This window comes from Rhincodon typus, chromosome 18 (assembly GCF_021869965.1).
Source record: "Rhincodon typus isolate 14 chromosome 18, sRhiTyp1.1, whole genome shotgun sequence".
NCBI classification, from domain to species: domain Eukaryota; kingdom Metazoa; phylum Chordata; class Chondrichthyes; order Orectolobiformes; family Rhincodontidae; genus Rhincodon; species Rhincodon typus.
Genome location: NC_063349.1, coordinates 12,194,625 through 12,220,538, shown reverse-complemented (window position 1 = coordinate 12,220,538; position 25,914 = coordinate 12,194,625). Strand labels below are relative to the sequence as shown.

Below are 25,914 nucleotides of genomic sequence, written 5' to 3'. Positions count from 1 at the left end.
AATAAAACAGAAGCAAATTATTTCTGCGTCTTTGCCAGGAGGCATGAAGATGTCACGTTAAATTACACTTGAACCTGCGACTCAAAAAACTCTGAATTTGCAAAACATTCCTTTATTACAAATACATCTGTTGTATAAAAAATTCAACATGCTTCAACCTTTTGCATTTATTTAAGTGCCACGCAGTGTTGCAATCCAGCTAGTTGGTACATACAACAAGCCCTTTTTTTTTGCATTATGCAGGGCGGAGAAAGCCTTTCAAAACTAAGTTGAACAAGAATGAAAAATTGCACAATCACAAGACTTACAAGGAGAACAACAGGCATGGGTTCACTCTGGCCGACATTCTTTGCCAAATAAAACTGCCGATTGCACGATGACCTCTTTAGATTTTCTTGTCATCAGACCTGTGTCTTGGAATACACATGGGAACACCTCATCTGATGTCACTGAGGGCTGTTCTTCCTCAGCCTCACAGCAGGTAGTACAGTCGGGGCACTTTCCAAATGATGAGACACGAGGGTTCATTTTCATACATGCAGTCCCTTCAGACTACTTTAGATTTTAGCCAAGTCAGTTTGCATGGTTGCTATAGCTGATATATGTTGTCTTGGTAGAAGAAGCTGTTGAGGACAGATACACAAGATAGATTTGAACAACCAATAATAAAGAAAGACGTCAGTTATGTGATAAAACTGCAAATGTTGGGATTGTTCTTAAAACAGAGAAGATTACAGTTGGGGTTGGGGCCAGCTGTGAGTTTAGTTAAGGTCTTCAAAATTGTGAAGGAGTTGATAGGATTAATAAAAAGAGACCATTTGTTTCCATTGACAGGAAACCAAAGGTTACAACCCATTAGTACCAGAGGAAATACTTCTAAGAAATTTAACAAAAGAACCAGAAATAAGAGGAGGAGAAATTATTTGCACGGCAAGTTATGATCTCAAATTCATTGCCTGAAACAGTGGTGGAACTTGATTCATTAGTGATTTTTAAAAAGGCAACTGATATTTTCTTGCATGGGGAAAGAAATTGTAATTTTGTGTAGCATGAGTGGGAGAGTTGAATAATTGAATAGAATTTTATTTTAAAGCCAAATGGTCTTCCTCTTCTTTGTAAAATAGCAATTATGCATAAATCCATCAGGGAGAAGACATCTACTGCCTTTGAGAATGTACCAGGAAGGCAACTGACACTTCCACACCTGCAATTTAAAAAGAAATGTGAAAATTTCACCCTCTTTCCTGAAGTATCCTTGTTATTTCTGCCATTCCTCAATATTAGCTGTGAATTCAATCCAAACTTGTTAAATGCAGGTTTAACATATTTTGGATGTATTAACTTGGAAGTGCTTCTTTTCATTCATTCAGGATATGTAGACATTACTGACAAAGTTGCTTTTGGTGGTGCTGGACTTTCTTCTCAAACTGCTGTTAGCTGTGAAACTATTCCCAATAATACCGTCAGGTTGGGAGTTCCAGAATGTTGATGTAACGTTTGTGCATAAAAAGACAACGTGCAACTTTGCATTGGATTTGCCATGTACCTGCTTCCCATGTCTATTTACTGTGCCAGTTTGAGGATGATCTTCCCAACATTTGCTAGGAAATCCTATTAGACAGAGGCGATTTTTTTTTTGGCAATTACCATAACTTTTTGGAGCCTTTGTAGACTTTTTTATGATTGGTATTAAAATAGTGAAGATTGATCAAACCTGGAAAGATTAATTTGAGGATATGAAGTGGAATTATAACAAGCTTCACTTTCTGCAGGTTTGTCCATGTCTGGCTTTATTTCACTGAAGGAGACTGTTGCTTCTCGACTTGACAAAAATAAATATTTTATCTACGAACACAGTGATATATTTCACAGCTTCATGCAGTCTAACTGTAACAGAAAAGTGTGCAGCTCATTGCATTCATACCATAAGGTTTACCAAGTACTTTTTCTGAAGACAAAGTCTCTTTAAAAATATTGAAAGTGAAAATCCAAAAACACATAATCCATGACCCAAATATTAGGCACAAACTAAGTAGCACTGAAAATTCTGGTTCTATTCATTGGATTTTTGTCTGAGACAATAGAGCACATAAGTAGATTTAATTGCTCATCACGAAGTCTATTGTTTGTAGTGCTATCTGCTGTGCACAATGCACTTCAGGCGCTGCTAAAACATAGCTCCAATATAAAGGAGTAGATTACAGTTCTGCCTGACCATAGAACTCACGTCTTAACTCCAGTTTTTGACTTAAAATATGTAAAATATCATTTACAACAGCTTTATCACATACATGTGTTACAAGCCTTCACTTTTATCTGTGAAACTGAATATAAATGTAAGAAACAAATGCAATCGTCCAATGCTGTTACTCTGAAAACTAACAATACTTTAATTGGAAATAACTACTGTTAGGAGAGGGATTTTGTGTGCTTCTCAGAGTCATGACAAAAGAGGATGTAAAAACTATCCTACCCTCCCATAATTTACCTAAGTATCAAAGACAGGTTGTGAAAAAGCATGGACTAGGTTTCCATGCTTAATAGGAATGATTACAGGTAAACAATTATGAACCATTGGCAGTTAATATTCTAACTCCTTATAGTCTCTCTCGCACACACAGACAGAAACAGACAAGCAAAAAAAGACATGGGTGTTATGGGCACAGGGAAAGACTAGGAAAGTAGTTCACTGAATCTGTTGAGGTGATTTTTGTGCTGATCAGAATGCTGTTTTTCTATCTTCTTTCTCTGCATGCTTTCACTAGTTTGCAAGAGGTAGAGAGTAACTTGTCCACACTTATAAAGCTCTTGACCTATACATTAAAAGTCACACAATATGGCAACTGCTAAAGGAAAGATAAATTGGATCTCTTCAGGCTGAAAGTAGCTTTTACTGCAAAGATCAGAGAGAGCTCCTGAACTGGTGGAGATCTGATGTCTTCTCATTATCTTGTTCATAGCTCTGAGCTCTTCAGCTACTTGGGAACCAAATAGTTGTTGGCAAGCAGAAGGCCTTTGTCATTGATAATTGGTCAAGTGTCCACAGATCAAACAGCTACATGTTGGTAGCTGAACCCTTATCTGTCCTTATCCTCAACTCCAGCATGTCTGCACCTTCTCCTACTACTGCTTGAACCAGCAACTGTGTAAGCAGCACTCACAATTAGTGTCAGATCACTTACTTTTTTAAAAAAGCTGCACTAAAATTTCAACAAATCCTAGCTTTAAAACAGTTCTTTTCCTTTTTCAGACTCCAATCAAAAATACAGAAGAAGGCATAGTATTTACAATTTTTCCATCTAGTAGTTCACACCAGTTTTGTCACAACAGCATCACAAAGAGAAAGAAAGATTCATCACAATCTCATAAAGCTTGAAGTGCTGTACTGCTCTAAAAGTACTTCTTTTAAAGCGCAGTAACTGTTAAAATGCAGGAAACTGGCTGCAAATTTGCACAGAGCAAGGTCCCATAAATAGCATGGGAATGATGAGCAGTTAATCTGTTTATTCTAGAGTGATACTAAATGAGGGATTAATATTGACAGTGGTCCTTCAAAATAATGCCATGGGATCTTTTAGATTCTCCTGAAAGGCTCGGCAGAGCCTCAGTTTAATCTAATCCGATAATCAGACAACGCAGCACTCCTCAAGTTCTGCACTGGGAATTCAGCACGGATACAAGCTCATGTCTCTGGACCACACCTTGAACCTGAAACCTTTGACTAAGTCGAGATCATCTATTTCACATGATTGACTCAGACCATCTAGTATATTGTGGTGTTTGGCTGTAACAAATTAGCTGCATGACACATTTCATCTTGGTGGCTGAAGCATCCAAATATTTCAATAGTTTCATCTCTCATTCCTTTCACATTCTGCTATTATGTTGTCTTTCCTAATATTTCGCATTGCAACATTGACAAAATACAAAAACGTCGTTCATTAATTGGTTCATTTCTAAAGTGATGCAACTTCTTTCTTGAATAATTGATGCAAACTCTGCTCAACAATTTAATTGCAGTTGTACAGTGCCGGGAAAAATGCTGGGAAAAATCTCAGTCACAATGTAAAGGGGACTATTTAGCTTCATATAGTGAGTCAGTTTGGGAAACTGCAGAAAGTTAAAGTGCAGAAACAGATATGTTGGGAAACTGGGTTCAACACATCAATGCCTGTGCTTCAGTGTGTGAGAAATCTCCTCAGAAGAGAAGAATTGCTCAGTTAAATTGTGACATTGACAATGATCCTGACATAAGGTTTCAACTTTAGCTGTAGGTGCAGAGGTTTCCCGTTAGGCTCTCATTAGTGAAAGCAAAGCAAGAGTTCAGCAACAATTGAAGGGCTTGTAGAAATGACAGTAACACAAAATACCATAAAACCTTAAACTTCGTGCCTGCTTCCTTGCTTTGAATAAAGGGCTTTTCACATAGGTCTTGTTCTGAGAGTGTGCTTATGCTGCGTTGGAGGTGGTATCCACTGACTGTAGGTCCCTTGCAATACATTGAAGAATTGCATGCCTTATCCACTTTCCACCATCAATCAAGATGGCAGCATTTATGCTATCTTACCTCGGATGAACAGCAACAAAAATCTACACTTGCACGGCACCTTTAACATAAGCATCTCAAGGCACCTCTTAGGAGCATTGTGAGCAATGTACAACGACCAGCAATAAAGAAAATACCAGATCACTTGACCAAAAGTCAGCAAGATAGATATTAAGGAGTAACTTAAAGGAAGAAAATGAGTTAGCGAGATCGAGAAATGTATGGAGAGAATCCCAGGGCTTGCAGTCTTGGCAATTGAAGGCACTGTTGGAATGTGAATACAAGAACACAAGAGATGGAGGCCTGAAGAGGTCACATAGCCAGCCACGTATGCTCCAACATTCAGTGAAATCCTATCCCTAATCTTGGGTTTTGACTTCACTTTCCATCCTGGTTCTCCAAACCTCTTGATTTCATGGATTTCGAAGAACTGCCTCTTTCAGCCATAAATATATATAAGAATGACGCATCCACAAACTTCTGAAGTAGCCAATTCACAATACTTTGAGTGAAGCAATTTTGCCTCAATTCTAAATGATCGACACTTTTTTTCTGAGATAGTGTTCTCTTGTTCTAGATTCCCTTGCCTTGGGAAACAACCTCTCAGCATCTATCCTGTTAAGGAACATCCTTCCTGCATTTATCCTGTCTATTCCTGTTAGAATTTTATAGACTTTTATGAGATCATCCTCATTCTTTTAAGCTTCGGTGAATATAGTCCTAACCAATTCAGTCTTTCTTCTTACATCAGTGCTGCCAGGCCAGGAATCAGTCCAGGGAAACTTCATTGTACTCCTTCCATAGCCAGAACATCACTCCTCAGATAAAGAGAGCAAAACTGTACGCAGTTCTGCAGGTGTAGTCTCACCAAAGCCCTGCAGCACACTATCCACAAGTGAAGGCATCATCACAGAGACCATTGTGACATTTCTTCTTGAGACCGTCTCCTCCAAATTGATCACCAAACACACTCTGTGCCCATGGAAAGCCTGCCAGTACAACTCGCCTTTGCTGTTACTGCTCCAGAATGATCCTGTTTCTCAACAGGCCCCTGAGGCTGAGCATCTGCAGCCAGCTGAAGTATTCAATGCTCTCTTTACGGATTCTCCACTGCTGTCTTTACTAACCTGCTGTTTTTTTTTCACATGAGACACCAATGGAAAACCAAACTACCTGGTTTACCCAGGGCCACTGAGGGTTGTGTATCTGAGCTGAGACCTGATCTGCAAGGGTCTTGTGTCAGTAAACCCTAAGAGTGAGTGCCCCCTCCAAGGAATCGTCACATCTGCTCATTCTAATCGGTCAGGAATCTGAAAATCAGATGTACGTTCAGTGACCAAATTTAAAAACAAAACCCCTACAGAGGAACTGCAGCAGCATGCTCCTGGACTTCCTTTCCAGTGTGTCTCCTGCACAATATAAACATTATGAGATGATATTCAATATCTCCGGCACGCCAGGTAGTGTTCCTGAGCAAATCCCCTCCCTTCTCTCTTTCTCCCCTTTTTCATCCTTAACTTTCTCTTTTTCTTTCATCCAGAGATGTGCAGGTTAGGTGGACTGACTAATTATAAATTGCCCATGGTGTCCAGGAATGTGCAGGCTAGATGGATTAGCCATGGGGAATGTCGGGTTACAGCACTTGGGTGTGGGTGGGATGCTCTTCGGAGGGTCAGTGTGGACTCAAGGGGCCAAATGGCCTGCTTCCACACTGTAGGGATCCTATGACTTCATCTTCTGACATTGCGGCGAAGCTGGAGAAAAGTCAGCGGGTTGTCAGCTGCAGCGGTCATAGTGCCTGATGTCAGGACTACTGGCTGTGGTAGGCCTGCAGCCTGGACTCAGGGACTCAGCAGGTCATCGGCTGCAGCGGTCGTGGAGCACGTAAGAAGTCTCCTGGCTGCGGTAGGAGTAGATTTGGTGAGTGTTCGGTGTGGCAGCGGCGATGCCTGGAGTGGGGATCTGGGACACCTTGCGGAGACCTTGTAAAAGCCTGGAGTTGTGTTTGTGAACCCCTTGTACAGAAGATGAACTCTATGATGTAATTTCCTTTTATTCTTTCTGTAACTGCAAATGGCACTGTATCATGGCGACAAAACACGATATCTTTCAACCTACATGTGACAATAAATCAATACCTGAAATCCATAAACAAGCAAGGGCTGTGTAAGGATGCATACAATGGTGGAAACGTGAAGACAGAAAAGCTCACATGCTCACTGTGAAACAGTTTGCAGTAAAAATAAACTGCTCTTAAACAGGAGCAGATGGTCAGAGGGGACAAGTCACAAAAACATTACAATGATGCATCTGAAACCTGAAATACTACAGGTGTTTTTAGCCCTTAATTCCAAAATGTGCTTTTAAAAAGAGAACAGCTGCAGAGACAATATAACCGCTGGTGTAAATTGGGTCACTCACTGGCAAAAAAAAATTGTTTTGGACTGAGAAAATGCAACACCTGTAAGTGTGAAAGAAAATCCAAACAAATTGAAAGTGACTTGAGATAATGAAGTGGCTGAATATTTCTCCACACCACTCCTCAGACTTGTTAGAGAGACACCTCTTGTCAACAATTTTTGTGGTTAACTCCATTTTTTATACACTTCTAATTGAGGAATAAGAGAGCTTCAACTTTAGTCTGCATGTTATTATTTGGCTGCTATGGACAAGAGTACGCCTAGTGTGCTGTGGAAGCCACAACAGTAAACACCCCTGCACTGGAGGTAAAGAATGAAAGAAATAAATTACTCCCAAGTGCTGCAAACTAGTGGAAAAAGGAATCATGACAAAGGAACTGTAATCGGTTTACCCAAAAAGCGGGAGTCTCGAAAATTGACTGATCACCTGTAAACATCAACGCAACCAGTCCAATGCCTGCTCTTCATCAACAATTCAGAGACTGATCAGTGCACCTTTCTTTTAAAACTTTTATAATTTTGGACTCACTTCTTATTTCTAATCTGTCTGCATGAGTATTTGGTTATTTTTTTCTGTAGCGAAGAACTTAATTATCTCACATTTGGCTGATTTAAGAAATTCTAGTTAAATTGGTTCCTTTTAAAATTCAAGCTCTTGTGATCTGGGAGAAAGGTATTCACCAACTAGTCAATATTGTAGTGATGTTCCACATGACCTTCCATCCTTTCTTCATCATCTAAATCTATTTTCACTTCTTTCTATTCCAATCTTCTCTATCTTCCTGTGGTTCGACTATTCCACGTGCTAGCAAGTTTTACGGAAACATAGAAAATCGGAACAGGAGTAGGCCTTTGATCCTGCTCCACTGTTCGTTACTGTCATGGTTCATTATTCAACTCAATAACCTGTTCCTGCTTTTCCCCCATGTCCAACCTTTGTCAGAAAAACCCATCTGGCTCACTAATGTTCCTCAAGGAAGGAAATCTGTCATCCTCTTCTGATCTGGCCTATACGTGACTCCATGCCCACTGTAATGTGGATGACTCTCAACTGCCCTCTGAAATGGCCTAGGAAACCACTCAGTTGCATCAATTGTTTCAAAGTCTCAACAAAGAAATGTAAGTAGACAGACCACCTGGTATCAACATAGGCACTGGAAAAGGCAATGGCAGAAACAGCCCTGTCAACCCTGCAAAATCCTCCTCACTAACATCTGGGGCTAGTGTCAAAATTGGGAGATTTGTCTTCTAGACTAGTCAAGTAACAGCCCGAAATAGTCACGGAATCATAGCTTACAGCCAATGTCCCAGATATGGGCATGAAAACCTGCAGATTACCACGTACCGTCCTCCCTTGGCTGACGAATCAGTCCTCCTTAATGTTGAACAATACTTAGAGAAAGCATTGAGGGTAGCAAGGGCACAAAGTGTACCCTGGGTGTGGGATTTCAAATATTCACCACCAAGAATGGCTCGGCAGCAACACTAGTGATGGAGTTGATCGAGGTAAAGGACATAGCTGCTAGACTGGAGCTGTGGCAGGTGGTGACAGAACAGACAAGAGAGAAAAACATATTTGATCTCATCCTTACCAATCTACCAGCTGCAGATGCATCTCTCCATAACAGTATCAGTAAAAGCGACCATCGCACAGTCCTTGTGGAGATGAAGTCCCACTCACCATTCCTTCTCATGGGCAACTCGGGCAATAAATGCTGGTCAACCAGCAATGCCCATGTCCCACCAGTGGAAGAAAAAAGGCTATCTTGCTTGCTGGTGTCAGGGTTAGGATATCTCCTCATATCTGGAAAGGAGGTTAGAGTTGGAGAGGAGAGATCTAGTTGTCTTGATACAATGACATAAACCAGACTAAGAATGTGGTTCTGCTGTGTGGGTAGGAACAGTTAGAGTCAAAGCTAAAAACAAGAACCACTACCAGAACAGTTGTTGTAAATGGAAGAGCAGGTTCGAGGGGCTGTTGGGCCTGAGGTCTTGCAATCATTTCTTTTGTTCTTAGACCTGTAACCTCCCTCACACAGATGAATAAAGGCAGGAGCTGAGTGGAAACACCATCACTTCCAAGTTCAGAATATCATTGTTCCTTCATCATTGCTGGGGAAAAAATCCTGAAATTTCCATAATGAAGCATTGTGGGAGTACCTCTAACATAGTGACTACTGTGGTTTAAGTAGGCAGCCCATTCTCACTTACTCAGGAAGACTGCAATAATGGGGAATAAATGTCAGCCTTGCTCATGTTGCCCATACCTTAAGAATGTGGATTTAAAAAAAAATTTTGGAACTAATTATATTCAAAGTTAAATTGCATTATTCAACAAAGTGGAATAAAAAGGTTTTCTTAGTTTTCAGCTTGATTGTATAATAAGCACATTAGCTTATTGAACAAGAGCACTGTATTTGAAAATGATATTTGCAAGTGGGTAAATCGTTTACCAGTTAAAACAAACTGAATTATCTTACAGCCTTTAAAATGTTCTTTTTAATGACACAATTACAACAGTCTCATTCCAGAAATATCCCGAATGTTTGGATAACTACTTAAATATTATAACAAGAGACCTGGGAATGAGTCAAAAATCTAATATCATGTCCTGGTATGCAAGTGAAGCTTACCTTGTAGTTATAAATATCATGAGGACCTGCCAGTCTCCAATTTCTCCCTAGTACTCATTTTGATTGCGTCATAAAGGCACAATGTTTATCTTTAATTTAGTACCTGTTACCTTGCCTAATAGTTTAACATGGGTGATAGTGAGTTGGCAACCTGTTTTAATCACCAAAACATCAAAAAAAAATTTTGATGTAAAAATTGAAAATCTATCCCATTGTTTCAGGTGGAATTTCTCTTCTTTGAACATTTTGGCTGTAGTCATTTTCAGAAACGGTATCATTACCTAGTGGTGCAACAAAATTAATTGATTGACATGGGTTAGCTGTTTGCATAATATTTCGATGCACACGACGTTCACAAAAGATCACCATCTGATACTTGGCACATTCACAAGATCTTTATGGTCCTTAAACTATTCAACACAACTAAAATCATTCATCCAGAAACATCATCTCTCTAAAGGTTATGTGAGAATTAATGGTGTCACAGAGAAACAAATGTCAGTACCCTAGGTTTGCCTGGTTGGTATCACTCAACACAAGTATACAAAATGTTGTGTAAGCAAAGTTCTGCGGATGTTGGAAATCTTGGAAAACCCTCAGCAGGTCAGCCAGTATTTGTAGAGTGAAACAGAGTTAACGCCTCAGTTTAGTGATGACCATTCACACGAAGACTGGTCAGGAATAACTAAACCTACAAATCATGGCATTTTCCAACAACTGCATGCATCCAGCACATTTCTTTCTCTTCATGTTTTGCCTATTCATCTTAACGAGGCAGATTTCATTACTCTTATACATTGCAAAGCTCGGAGATACCATCTCCAATTCGCTCCAATTGTCCATTTGGTGCATTAAGACAATCTGGATCGCAGGTAAGAATGTGATACAATTCATGCTTTGTTATGTTCCTGAAATCAAAATGCTTTGTAACCAATAAGCTGGATGTTCTAGGGGTCAGATGATTTTAAGAGACCTCTGAGTTAATTGCGTATAAGAACAGCACTTGATTAAATTTGCACTTACTGTTGGTTTCAAGGCTTTCACAGAGTTCAGTTTTGACCTCTCCATTTGGCCTGTCACTTGCTTTTTGAGACAATTTGCTTGACATTGTGGCTGCCGTCACCACCGCCTTGAAGCTACGCTTGCGTTTTTGCACATTCTGCTCTGGATGAAAGATGATAATATAAACCTTAGGCATGTACAGCATGCCTAGAGATACAGAAGCACTTAAACTCATGGATATGGTAAGAGTTGTTGTCTGAATGTACATCTGCAAAATAAAACAAGATATTTTAATTGAAGGTCAAGAAGCACTGATGTATACAGACCAAATACATTGCCTCTATCAAACAGTTTGCACACTGATTGAACAGTGGAAGGATTCGATGCATGAAGAAATTGATTTGTTCATAGAAAAGGGAAGAAAACACTTAATTTTTGAAAATGATAAAAGCTATTATTGTGCCACTTAAATGTTATATCCAGGAAGAAATGAGTGGATGCAATGTTGTCATACAAATGTTAAAAGCTAACATTTCCTCATCCTTTACTTTAGTGAGGTAAAACATGTTTAATATCTCTGATAAATCAAAGCAACATCATAAAAAAAAATTAAAAATTCTCACTTGATTACAGCAACAATGCCTGGAAAGCTATGATTGCTCATACTACATGCGTTTTTGAACCAAGCCTCAAGCCCAAACTGATGGTAGGTGCAAGAACCTTAGGTTTAATTAAAGTATTCATTGGAATCTAACTCCTACATCCTGCAACAACACAAGTATTTGCTCAATATCTTTTTATGTCTGCTTTTACAGAACCAAAATCCAGTTCGAGACTGAACTCATTATTTCTTCACTCAGCGTGTGGTGAATCTTTGAAATTCTCCACCTCAGAGGACAATGGAGTCTCAGTTATTGAAAACATTTGTGACAGAAGTCAATAGAATTCTAGATATTAAAGATACCAAGGGATGAGGGAATCCTGTGGGAAAATGGTGTTGAGGTAGATGATCAGCCATGGTCTGGTTTAATGGCAGACCAGGCTCGAGGAGCCGAATGACCTACTCCGACTGCTATTTGCTTTGATCCTCCTGGCTTTCCTTTCAGATTCTCTGACCTCTTGTCTTTTTGCAGGATTTCCACTTCTAAATACCTCATCGGTTTAATAAAAAAAAGTTCAAGTGCAGATGTTTTCCATTTGCTTGTGAGCATCAATTCAGTATCTTGAGGAGACAAGGTGCTAATGACATTTTACCATCAAAAATGTCAGAAGACTGCCTCCTGCTTTTGAAATTCAAGAATAAGGGTCTGTTCCTGTGCTGTACAGTTCTATGGAATATTGTGCCCTCAACAGCAACAACTTGCATTTATAACACAACTTTAAAGCCACAAAATACTCCAAGGAATATCAGTGTCTATTAAGAGACAAAAACAGATACCACATTGCACAGGAATGCATTAGGGTAGATGACCAGAAACCTTGTCAAAGTGGATGGTTTTAAAGATCGCACAAAGAAAATTGTGAAGTAGGGTTGATTGAGACCTGTCAGACATCCCTGACCTTTTGCGAATCACTCCAAGCCCAAGTAAGGGCCTTATGCTCAGGACTATAAGCTATGGCCATTGCTAGCGAATTTTCAAGATAATGGTGAGCAAAGGCACTTTGAGACACAATCACAGATGAAGTATCCTTCAGGATGAGGATTTGTGTTTCCTACACACACATATGAAAAAGCATAGGAAGAACACCTTTTGTATTCTTCTCCCTAGTCATATTGTTTAAGTTAGCTATATGGGAGGGCCCTACAGGCAACTAAAGAGGAGAATGTAGCACAGAAATCTAGAGCAATAAGCAGAGAATCGTAGAATTCCTACAATGTGGAAGTAGGCATTCAGCCCATCAAGTCCACACTGACCTTCTGAAGAAAATCCCACACAGACCCAAACCCCTACCCCTGTAGCCACCTAACCTGCACATCTTTGGACTGTGGGAGAGAACAGGAGCACCCAGAGGAAATCACGCAGACACGAAGAGAACATGCAAACTCCACACAGATATTCGCCCCAGACTAGAATTGAATCTGGATCCCTGGCACTGTGAGGGTGCAGCCCTAACCACTGAGCCACCATACTGCCCGGAAGACCTGCCCTTGGGCAGATCACCTCCACTAAAAAGACAGGTAGATTAGAAAAAGCCGAGCAATGATTGGAGTGGGGTGAAATTCTGGGCCTAGGCACTAGAGGGCTACTAATAGTGGCACAAAGAAAATTGGGGATACAAAAGAGGGCGGAATTGGAAGCCCACAAAATTCCTGGAAGGTTGTTGGTCTGGAACAAATTACAGAAATAGTCACAGGCAAAGCTAATCAGGGACTTGAAAACAAAGATGGGAAATTTAAAGTTGCTCTGTTATGAATTCGAGATAGATTAGGTGAGCCAATTCAGGCTGAATTGTGAATGAATTCAAATGAATTCATGTACAGGCAACAGAACTCCGGCTGTTGCTACAGCTTAAGGAGAGTTCAGAATGGGAGAGGAATGTGTTGACTAAGCTGATTCTGAAGGAAACAAAGGCAGGAATGAGGGTTAAAGTAATAAATGGACTGAGATAGGAGCAGAGTTGGTGACACAATGGCGGTGGATGTCAGTGGTCATGATTGTTCTGGGGATAAAGGACCTTGCAAAAGATGTATAATTCTCACAGTTTAAAACACAATTATTGTTAATCTACAGTAAAACTAGCAAAATTTCAAATCATAAATTTCCAACCTAAGTTCTCCTTGTATAACTGTTTCAATTCAACTTAGTCATTGTTTCTAAATGTGATCAACTGGGAACAAGGAAATGTGAATCAAAAGGCCCTAAGACATAACAGCAGAAGTTGACCATTAAGTTCATCAAGTTTGCTCCACCATTCAATGAAGTCATGACTTATCTGATAATTCTAGGCTCCACTCTCCTGCCTTTCCCCTATACCCTTTGATTCCCTTCTTGATTGAAAATCCAGCTATCTCAGCCTTAAACATACTGAATGACCCAGCCTCAACAGCCCTCTGCAGTAAAGAATTTCAGATTCACTACCTTCTGAGAGAAGAAATTCATCCCCATTTCTGTCTTAAATGGGTGACCCCTTACCTATGCCCTCTGGTCCTAGACTTTCCAACAGAGTGAAACGACCTTTCTGCATCCATTCTGTGCAGTCACCTAAGAATCTCTCTATACCCAGGGTCAGCCAAATTAACCTTCTCTGAACTGCCTCCAATATCTTTCCTTAGATAAGGGGCTCCAGTATTCCAGGATGCAGTATTCAACGCAATGACAATGGCTAGTGCCTGTGTAATTGCACAAAGCCTCTCTATTCTATATTCCATTTCCGCTGAAATAAAGACTAACATTTCAGTCACCTTCCCTATTACCTCCTGAACATGAATGCTAGAGTTTTGTGCACGAGATCTCCCAAATCCCTGTGTGCTGTAGCTTTCTGCAGTATTTCTCAACTAGAGTAATGTTCAACCCCTTTATTCTTCCTGCTGAAGTACATAACTTCACACTTTCCCAGGTTATATTCCATCTGCCAAGTATTTTTTTTCCCACTCACTTAACTTGTCTATATCCTTTCTTCAGTCTGTTTGAGTCACCCACAATCTTGGCAATAGTACATTCACTTTCTTCATCCAATTCAGGTCCCAGCACTGAACTCTGTGGCACTCTATTAATTACAGGTCCCCATCATGAAAATGCCCCCTTTATCCCAATTCTGTTTTCAAATAGTTAGTCAGTCCTCTATCTATGTTCATTCACTATGCATTCTTATCTAATTAAGTAGCATAACATATGGTACATCATCAAATGTCTTCTGAAAATCCAAATGTAGTACATCCACTGTTTCAACTTCATCTATCTAGCTTGCTAACTCCTCAGAGAATTCTATTAAGTTTGTTAGATACAAGATTCCCTTTGTAAAGCCATGCTCACTCTGCTTGATCATGTTCTGTATTTCTAAGTGCTCTGCTTTTACATCCTTGATGATAGACCAACATTTTCCTAATAACAGTTGTTAAGCTAACTGGCCTATAATTACATGTTTATTTGTCTTTTTTCCTTTCTAAATTAAGGTGTTACCAAGAAGTTTCTGTAGCACTTTTCTCGAGTGATAGTTATTGTATTTATTTCGTCTTCTCCTCTTGCTACTTGATTATTTAGTAATTTTGGAATGCTATTAGTGTCTTCTATTGTGAAGACCAATGCAAATTATTTATTCAACCCTTCTGCCTATTCCATGTTCTCCATTATTTTTCCCAGTCTTGTTCCTTTTTATACATTAAAGATCCTATCCATCATGATTACTTACTTATTTACAAGTTAATCCTCTATGTTTACCTTCTTCCTCTTTATTTTGTCATCTTTGTTGGTTTTTAAAACTTTCCCAATCCTCTGCCTTACCACTAATCTTTGCCACATTGTATGTATTTTTTCCCAAATTGATGTTATCCTTAACTTCCCTGGTTAACGATGTTTGGCTTAGCCTCTTTTAGAATCCTTTTTTCTCACTGAAACATATCTTTTCTATGAATTATTTTCTTAAACATCTACCATTGTTCCTCAACGATTTGTGCTGCTAAACTTCTTTCGCAGTCATTCCAACTAGTTCTCATCCCTTTTAATTGCCATTGTTTAAGTTCAGCATAGTTGTTTTATTTTATTCATTCATGGGATGTGGGTGTCGCTGGCTAGGCAGCATTCATTGCCCATCCCTAATTGCCCAGAGGATAGTTCAGAGACAACCACATTGCTGTGGGTCTGGAGTCACATGTAGGCCAGACCAGGTAAGGATGGCAGTTTCCTTCCCTTTAGGACATTAGTGAACCACATAGGGTTTTCTGACAATCGACAATGGATTCATGGTCTTCATTAGATTCTTAATTCCAGATTTTTTTTTACTGAAGTCTGACCCAAGTTCCTCTCACACTGAATGTTAAATTCGACCATGTTGTGGGCACTGTTTCCTAGGGGATGCTTTATTTGACATTATGTATTAAATTTGCCTCATTATACATCGCCAGATCTACAATAGCCTGCTCCACAGTTGGATCGAAAACATGTTGTTCCAGGAAACTGTCCCAAATACAATGAATTCTTCTTCACATCTACCTCTGTCAATTTGACTGGCCCAAACTACATGAAGATTAAAGTCAACCATGATCAATGAACTACCTTTTCTGCATACCCTCATATCTCCTGATTTATTCTGACCATATAGCTACTGTTATTGGACTTGTAGGCTACTCCTGCCAGTGCTTTCTTCCCTTTTTTTTATTTATCTTCACCAATTGGAATTTTACTTCTTAAGATCCAAGGTCATTTCTTGCAGTCATACCTATCCCATATTGCACTAACAAAGCTACCCCACCACCCTCTCCATTTGGCTTGTCCTTTCAATAAAGCACAAATTGCTGAATATTTAGTTCCCAGCTTTGAAATCCTTGGAAACACATCTCCATACTGGCTATAAAATCATAGCTATTAACCAGTATTTGTGCTGTTAACTCATTTATTTTGTTCTGAATACAATGCTCATTTAGGTAATTAGCTGTTAATTATATCTTTTTACCATTTCCCCCCTTCAACCATATCTACTGCTGTTTTCTACGTTTGTCCATTCTGTCCCCTCCTGTCTCAATCTAGGTATGGTTATCCTAACAGCTTCCCTGTAATACTGCCATATCCTGTTGCTTTGTGAGTCTACATTTCCCCGCTTCAAAAGCTTCCTCCCATCTAATTAATTTAAAGCCCTCTCTATAGTCCTGGTTATGTGATTTGCAAGGACATTGGTCCCAGCGTGGTTCAAGTGAACACCGTCCCACCAGAAGAGCTCTACTGGTGCCAGTGCCCCACAATCTGAAATTCAGTCCACCCATAGCAATCTTTGAGCCACGTATTTATTCCTTAGCTTTATCTACTGTATGCCAGTTTGTTTGTAGCTCAGGTAGTGACCCCATGATCATTACCTTAGAGGTTTTCCTTTCTAATTTAGCTCCGAACTGCTAAAAATCTTTCAGTAGAATGACCTTTCCAGTCCTATCAATGGTACTAATGGGAATGATGGCCACTGGATCCCTCCCCTCCCACTCCAAGCTCTTTTCCAGCCCTAAGGAAATGTTCTTAACTCTGGTACTGGGCAAGCAATACAATGTTTGGGACTTCCACTCACGATTGCAGAGAACAGTACCTATCCACTAATTATATAGTCCCCACTTATCTATACCCCAACTATACCAAGAGCCCAATGACTGCAATTAGACACAAGGATGGAAAGATCCCAATTGTGTTGATGTAGTTAGAAACAGTAACCAGTGCTAGGGCCATGATGACAGGAGCAATCGGCTGACTATAAGTTGTTCCGACACTGAAGTTTTACTTCAACGATTACACTACTCCACATTTAAAGGGCTTTTTTTTCTGATTCTAACTGAAGTGAAAAACATGCCTTTTGGCAAAGAATAAATATACATTATCTTTAAAGTTATTTGGTGATTTGTCATTGTCTGCACTATCTGGTCATGTGGATACAACAAATGTATCTGCCTAGGAGCAGACTCTAATGAAGCAACAAAAGCAGTCTTTTACTGTTCAATGCATGAGGACTCAGCTAAGCACAAGCCTGCAGTACAGATGATACCCAACATCACTTGATTGATAATGCATTTTATTAATGATATTTAGATAGTGAAAGCTTCAAACTATAAAAGGAAATCTAGTATTGGAGACACAAATCCCATTCCTGTGCCTTAACTTAGTGCTTTCTACCATTTCAACTTGGCAGATTAATCTTTTCCTGCCTGATTTATATACCCCTGGATAACTTGTTATTTATGGAGATTCACCACTGAATCCTAAGCAGTTATAAAAGTTCTGAGTGTCAGGACCTTCCAGGGGTGGCCATTTGGTAGCTGCCTCTATGTTCACCCCTCAGTTAAGGATATTGGGAGGATCTGCAGAATTGCTCAACCCGCAGCTTCACCAGAAGAGAGATGAGCATTCCTGAAGAATGGAGGACCATGGGGCATCTCAATATGACCAAAGGGGCACTCTCAAAATGCTCCAAACTCCAAAAGCAAGGCTCAGAAGTGTGGGGATTAACAGGGTGAGTAGGAGCAGGGGTGGGAAGTCTAAATATCTGTATCTACAATTGGATCTATTTGGCCTGGTAGAATTCTACTAATGCCATTTTGACCAATCGTCCTCCTATCTTCTAATGAGAAGCTATTGAGCATTGCCTGGGCTTGTGCCACATAGGGAGAAGTGGGAAAAATTCCAGTATTATCACAAAGCAGCCTACATTTGAAGCTTTGGTTTCGTCAATTGCCGACAGTCTTTCACAAAGCAGGTTATCAAATCTAGTGACAGTTTGGCCCTGGGAATCTCATCCAAAGGCTGAACCAATGGAGTTTTACACAACATTTTTGGCCTCTCACACCTTCTTCTCACCATTGGAGCAGGTACATTCCACTCTCAGTGAGCTACAATATTGTTAATGTTCATACCATACAAAATATTGAAGTCGGCCTTTAACTTGCACATCGGGAATAAAACTGGTTTCGCAGAAATACAAAAATGCTCTGCTTTCTTTTTCATTGAATACCAATCCCATCACCTGGCAAGTTCAAAACTAGCTCACTGACTCAGCAATTTGTAAAGTTTAGCTCCATGGGATGAGATGGATCGCATTTCAAAGGCACTAATGATCATTGAACATAGAGTCACTTATTTATTCAATTATCTATGTAGCAGTCATGGTCCACTATATTCATTTCTGAATTAGATTGTGGGTTCAAATCCTACACCTGAGATTTGGGCCTACAATCCAGGCTGATAGTTGAATGCAGTAATGAAGTGCCATCTTCCTGAGCAGACATTAAGCTGAAGTTCCATCTCCTCTCTCATGTAGACACCATACCCTAGCACAGATCTCCTGATACCATTCAATGAGTAAATAATTTTTCCTTGGTGTTCCAGCAAATATTTCTCCTTCAAATCATAAAATCAAAAGTAAGTTATCATTGCTGTTTGTCAGCAGGACCTTGCTGCAACTGGCCTGCTGCAATTTCAATATTACAATAATTTCACTTTAAAATACATCCTTAATTGATGGCAAAGCATTTTGAGATGTTCTGAAGTCATGCAAGATTCCATAGAATGGCAGTTCTCTTTTCTTCAATTCTGAAATATCTATTAGATGAGTCTAAATGAAGCACTGAACAAGGAACATGCTCAATTGCTGATGTAGAATACAGCAGAGAGATATAGGTTGGAAGTAGAAGAGCAATAATGACACTCTAAGAAAATCTAAATGATTGTGTTATCGAAAAGGACTTTTCTCTTTGCAATATATGTTTATTATAGTTTTCTGAAGGACCTTAATGATGAATTATTCTTCGCTGCATATTCCTTCTCTTTTTCTCTAATTTAATAAAAATGCAGGTATTGTAGAAATATGAATGTTTCAATATTTTATGCTGTATATTTTTAAATGCTGCTGATCTAAAATATATAGAAAATTAGGACTCCAGTTGAATTCAGTATCAATGAATGCCATCACATTTGACTTTTGGATTTTTTATTTTTCACTCATTGAAGAATGAGAATGAAGAAAGAAACAAATTCTCCAGTTCTAGTTAATTAGGTTGTTTCCTTTTTTATAGATAAACTTGGTTCCAGTCCTTTATGCATATTCCCAATAAATCATGCATTTGGCCTGAGGATTAAAAAAAATCTTCCACAGAAGAAATGTAAAACATCAACACAGATCAGTGAATATTTGATAATTCCTTATGAGAAAATATTGGTACAAATTTAACTTGAAGCTATAGAGATAAGACTGCAGAGCAGCACAACTGTACCATGTACTGCAACGAACTAAAACAAGAGCAGGTGAATAGGAACTGATTCAACGTCTAACAATCCAAACAAGAAACACTGTCAACATTTTACTTTCTATTTCCTTTAAAAGGTCCAGGCCTTGCCAATGGTCAGCCTTGCCTATTCATACAATCATTTGTTTTCCTTAGAGAAAACATTTGCAGAGATTTGGAAGCATTGGATTCTGATAGAGCCAATAAGGAGAAACTGTTTCTGCTGACAGAAAGATCAGCCACCATAGGGCACTGCTTTGAGAAAATTAGCAAAAGAACCAGAGAGGAGATGGGGAGAATTTTTTTTCAATCAGGAAATTGCTACAATCTGGCCTTAACCAAAAGGATGCCAGAAGCAAATTCAGTGGAAATTTTTAAAAGTGAAAAGAAAAATTTGCTGGACTATGATGACAGTGAAGTGGTGGATAGTCCTTTCAAAGCTAGCACAGGTATGATGATGTAATGAATGGCCTCCTTCCGTGCTGTACAATTCTAGAATTTTTTATTCGTTTGTGGGACGTGGGCGTCGATGGCCGGCCAGCAATTTATTGCCTGTTACTAGTCAGCCTTGAGAAGGTGGTGGTGCGCTACCTCTTGAACCGCTGCAGTCCACCTGCTATGAGTTAGCTCTCAATACACAGGAGCTTCATTCAGCGACAGTGAAGGAATGGTAATATATTTCCATGTCAGTGTGGTGAATAGTTTGGAGGGGATCTTGAAGGTGGTGCTGTTCCCATGTAATTATTGCCCTTGTCCTTCAAGATGGAAGTGCTCATGGGTTTGAAAGGTGCTGACTGAGAATCTTTGGTGAAAAACACCACTACTGCAAGCGTTGGTGGTGGTGGGACTCAATGTTTATGGATGTTGTGCCAATTAAGAAGGCTGCTTTGTCCTGGAATGGTGTCAAGCTTCTTGAGTATTATTGGAGCTGCATCCAACCAGGCAAGTGGGGAGTATTCCATCACACTCCTAGCTTGTACCTTGTAGATGGTGAACAGGCTTTGGGGAGTCAGGAGGTGAGTTACTAGCCACAGTATTCCTAGCTTCTGACCTGCTCTTGTTGCCAATGTTTTTATGTGGCGAGTCCAGTTGAGTTTCTGGTCAATGATAACCCCAAGGATCTTGATGGTGGTGGATTCAGGAAATGGTAATACCAACGAATGTCAAGGGGTGGCAATTAAATTGTCTCTTACTGGAGAAGGTCATTGCCTGGCATTTGTATGATGTGAATGTTACTTAGCACTTGTCAGCTCAAGCTTGGATATTGTCCAAATCTTGTCCAGAGCTTTGAACATGGACTACTTAAGTATCTGAGCAGTTGTGAATGGTGTAGAACATTGTGCAATCATCAGCGATCATGTGCACTTCTGACTTTATGATGGAGGGAAGGTCATTGATGAAGCAGCTGAAATAGTCTTGTTGCGAAGTTGGGTACAGTACTTGTAGATTGGGAGGCAAGAAGTTAGAATTTGGCGTTTGTAAAATGCTAGCGGGAAAGCATTGCATGGTCCCATTAAAAGATGATGTGCTTCTTCTGTGCTTACCGATATAAAATGATGTCTGTGAGCAGCAGCTTGAAAGTTTGCAAGTACACAGAGAGAACCTGAATTGAAACATTTGTATCAAAAGGCCATACAGTTAGCAGGCCAAGCAGCAGATTTTACCAAGTCTACAAACTTTGAAGTTAGCCAATCAATTTGAACCAGGCACTTTCTGATGAAGGGTCTAGGCCCGAAACGTCAGCCTTCCTGCTCCTATGATGCTGCTTGGCCTGCTGTGTTCATCCAGCTCTGCACCTTGTGGTCTTGGATTCTCCAGCATCTGCAGTTCCTACTATCTCTGATTAAATTTAAATCTGATGGTTTTGACAACTTGGACCAATCCTATTGTAAGAAATATTGTTATGTCATCAAGGGTATAAAAGAAGCAGGCAGTTGGATGAAGACCAGAGAGCTAACTGCCATCTGCCAGAACTAACAGCCCTCTGCTCTCAAGAGAGAATCGCTGGCTCTCACAGTGTCCTCTAAGTTTTTGAGAAAGCATCACCTAAATAAAAAAGGTACCAACAGCATATCTAGTAAATATTCCTGACAGAAGAATCAATGGAGAAGGCACAGAGCATTCTAGAAGACACATAAGCTGGCTATAATTTCAAGTGACTAAATTCTATTTATCGTTATATAGGTGGGACTCGTATTTATTGGAACAGCATACCATTAGAATTTTTTTTATTCAGGAATCGATAGTAGTTAGAGGGGATTTATTTAATTTGTTAATAGCTCAGTCAAATTGTTCACTGTTATATTTAGAGAAATAACTTGTTACTTGTTGATTTTAAAATGAGTGTCAGGGATTTATTTTATTTAACCACTAAAAGTTGCTGAAAAGCAGGTTACACACCTTTTACTGATTATGAGGCGATGCGCTCCTATTTGGGTATTTTGATGTTAGTTGTCTGAGGGGGTCCAACCTCTGTTTTATAACAGCCTAGGACACTATGCTGGGGAACTCCTGCAGGGAAGTCCTGGACCTGAGATGACTGACCTCCAACAACCACAACCATCTTCCTCTTTTCCATGTATGACTCCAACCACTGGATAGTTATCCCCGATACCCATTGATTCCAGTTTTGCTAGAGTCCTGATGCCACACTCAGTCGAATGTGGCCTGGATGTCAAGGGTTGTCACTCTCACTTCACCTCTGGAATTCCGCTCTCTTGGCCATGTCTGAACCAAGGCTGTAATGAGGTCAGGAGCTGAGTGGCCCTGACGAAACCCAAATTGGACGTCACTAAGCAGGTTGTTGCTGAGCAGGTGCTGCATGGTAGCACTGATGATGACACCTTCCATCACTTTACTGATGATCAAGAGGAGACTGATGTTGCGGTAATTGGCAAGGACCGATTTGTCCTGCTTTATGTGCATGGGACATACCTGGGCAATTTTCCAGACTTGCAATCCTTTGGGTTGCAATCCTTTGGGAATTTCTCCTCTTAAGTGGGACACCCCTTATTTTTAAACAGTGTTCCTCAGTTTAGTCTCTCCCATAAGAAGAAACATCCTTTCAGTTCAACCATGTCAAAGCCCATCTGGATCTAAGATCGTCTCATAATTCTCAACTCTGTTCTCCCCTGTGGCTGTTCTTTAATTGCACAGGCGCGTGTAAAAATACTTCTCTCGCTATTTTCTTAGAGACATTACCTGGCTTGCTTAAGACAAAATAATTTATCTTTCAAAAATGGAAAGTTCCAGTCCCACCAAATCTATTAGGTGTGCTTATACAATCTGATTTACCACACAGGCCAAGTATGATTAACCCGAACTACATAATAGCAGAGAAATAACTCTGACAATTGTTACAGATGGCAACAGCTGATTGAAGATGCCTAAGGACTTGATTTGGCTTGACAACATTGAAACTTTTAATCTGTTAACCAACGGTCTGAATAAAATAATCAGCATGCTTACTGCATTTGAAGCAATACCCATGCATTGGACTCCTATAATGATGGCAAATGATCTGAAGCAGTTGTTAATATAGGTGGTTTCATTTGATTGGCAGTGTAAGTGGTGGGGCCTGTTCATAAATCTAACAATCCAGGACTTGAAATTGTGCTGTTTGAAGGATTCTTGTGACTGTTAGTTAAGTACCTCAGACCACGACATTAACAAAAGCATAAAACAATTTAAAAGTTAGCAAATGAACGCGTAGTATAATTGAATAGACAAAGGAATTTATTGCTAAATCATTGAGTCTTGATTTACTTATGGCTGCTTTGCTGAATTTTCAACCTTTTCCCTTAGCCCACCCTATCTTGTGTAAGCCTTTGCAGTGTTTTCATGGTTGTTTTGTAGCTAATTAGGAAACCTGTTTTGGTAATGTTATTGAAGGGGTGGATGTTCATCAGGACACTGCTCTGCTCTTCTTATTCAACTAGTTTCAACATGGGATCCTTTACCCTTACCTGAGAAGGCCAGTGGGACCATGGTTTGAGAACTTACCCAAAAGGTGGGAACTCCAACAGTACAGCACTCTCCCAGCAATGAACTGGAATGTATTTGGGGCGGCGGGGGGGGCGGGGTTATGAGTTCAATTACAGGGAGGTAATAGCATAATGGTAATGTCATTAGGCTTCTAATTCAGAAACGCCAGGCTAATGTTCCTGAGTCTGGAATCCCATGACAGATGACAAAATTTGAATCCAATAAAAAATAATCTAGAATGAAAATCTTGCCTAATGGTGACTACGCAAACACTGTTGATTATCGTAAAAAAAGTCCAACTGTTTCACTAATGTCCTTTGGGGAAAGGAATCTGACATCTTTGCCTGGGTTGGCCTACATATCACTCAAGACCCACACGAACATGGTTGGTTCTTAGCTGTCTTCTGAGTAGTGAGGAATGGTCAATAAATGTTGGCCTAACCAGCAACACCAATATCCTATGAATGAACAAAAAGTGTCTCTGGAACCAGTATGCACAACCTGATTACTCGGAAGCATGTGTACTTCCAACTGATCCAAGGCTGAAATTTCAACTTACAATAAATTCTAAAATCAATTTATATCTAATGTAATGGTACAACAGAACAATGTTGTAAATACAGCATTCCTCAAATAAGGCTTTCCAAAAATCGGTAACAACATAAATATCATAGTTGAAATGATAATTTTATGAAATGATTTCAAAGGAAGCATGATTAGGCCAAATGGGCAAACAAAGTATTATGGGAATGAATGTGTAACAGCTGTATGGTCCTCTGTTCTTTCACAGAAAGGACAGCTGCTGGTATGGGAATCTCTACTTCCAGCCAAACTACACCTTTTATTGGCTCAGGGCAGTAAAGATTAGCGCAGGGTGGTAAACACAATGTCGGCACAGATTTTTCAATTTCCTAAATGCTACATTGTACAGTAGCATTATTGCAGAGCAGCACACAATCTATTTCTTTAATGAAAAACACGAAATACGTACGTCCATTTGGAGTTAAGAACAATTTTGAAATCCTATAAAGGGCCTGGAGATTACGTCATGATATGAATCAGGTAGTGTATGAATGTTTAGCACATTTGTATCACTGCAGTTCCCATTCAGTGCAGACTTTATCATCTTTAAAATAAGTGGTTAACCAGCTAAAACAGCTGATGAATTTGAAATGGACATATTGAATGTAATAGCTGTGCACTGTGTGTCATTATTGAATTTAGCCTCGGAATGTACTTCCCACAGAGGATTCGGTTGATAGGCGATTGAGATGATGGCTCCACCATCGCACAATGTAAAGGAAAGCTTCTTTGTTAGCTCAGATGGCATTGCACTTTGAGGGTTTGAGAAACCTGCACAGGGTAGGTTTAAGGTGAGAGGAGAGAGATACAAAAGGGTACAGAGGTGCAATTTTTTCAAACAGAGGCTAAAGAGTAGCTGGAATGGGCTGCCAGACATACTGGTGGAGGTAAGTACAATTTCATCATTTAAGAAACATTTAGATCGATATATGGATGGGATAGGTCTGGAGAGACATGGACCACACTCAAGTAAATAGGACTAGTTTAATGGTGAAAACTGAGCAGCATGGGCAAGTTGGGCTGAACGGCTGTAGACCTTTATGACTCTATGACAGGTTAGGTGTTTGGCCATAGAACCAGAGGTGGCCAAAGGAAAATGTCTAACATGTGAATAGTTAGGATTTGGAATACAGGAGGAAACTGAATAAATGTTTAAAAAAGGAAAACTGATGTGGAGGCCGATAAAGTACTGAGACTAACAAATTGCTCTATTAAAAGGCCGGTGCAAACTTGAGGAGTGAAGTGGATGCTTGTTGCTTTGTATTGTTTCATGACAATGTTTCAATCACCTCATCGTATTGTAAGCATTACCTAATCATTAAACTCCATCAAATGTGTGGAAACAAATTAGTGTTGGAGATCTGTCATTCACAGTGTAACTTCATGGCAATTCAACCAATCCATGCTCTAGGAGCACTGAGGATATCAAGTACCTGATTGGCAGTGGGAACCCTACAACAGGGTCTGTTAGGTCCTCCCGGGTCATTAACTCACTGCACTTCCTACTGCGAGATGGAAATCTCACTTCCGAGGACTGCTAACTGATGCCAGGGCCAGTAGCAGTGGCATCACCAGGAGTAGTGGTGAGAGCCTGTATTTGCAATGCAGTCTACATAAACTTCAGCAATGGATCATCCAGTGATAGGTCAGCAGAGTAGGATGAGGTTTCTTGGGATGGTGGAGCAACAACCAGGAAGTGGGGTGGTGGTGTGGGCGTGGAATCAAAGGCAAGGCATCCTGCTGGACCTTGTTTCCCAATGTTGGGTCCAGGCACTGAACAGCTTTGCTGGGCTGTACCCCACATGGCAAGTTCCTTTCCCCACCCAGTTCGCCCAC

The 25,914-nt window shown here is 40.0% G+C and overlaps 1 protein-coding gene across 1 annotated transcript in view; it reads right to left on the bottom strand.

The window, feature by feature from the left end:
- Window positions 1-219: 219 nt before the first annotated feature.
- LOC109929754 (metabotropic glutamate receptor 8) overlaps window positions 220-25,914 on the bottom strand; it is a 365,314-nt gene continuing 339,619 nt past the window's right edge. Inside the window, exons 9-10 of the mRNA XM_020529332.2 lie at window positions 10,623-10,869; window positions 220-623 (exon numbers count right to left, since the gene is read on the bottom strand). Of these exons, the coding sequence (XP_020384921.1) occupies window positions 574-623; window positions 10,623-10,869 (297 nt within the window). The 3' untranslated portion in view covers window positions 220-573. The remainder of the gene's footprint in view (window positions 624-10,622; window positions 10,870-25,914) is intronic.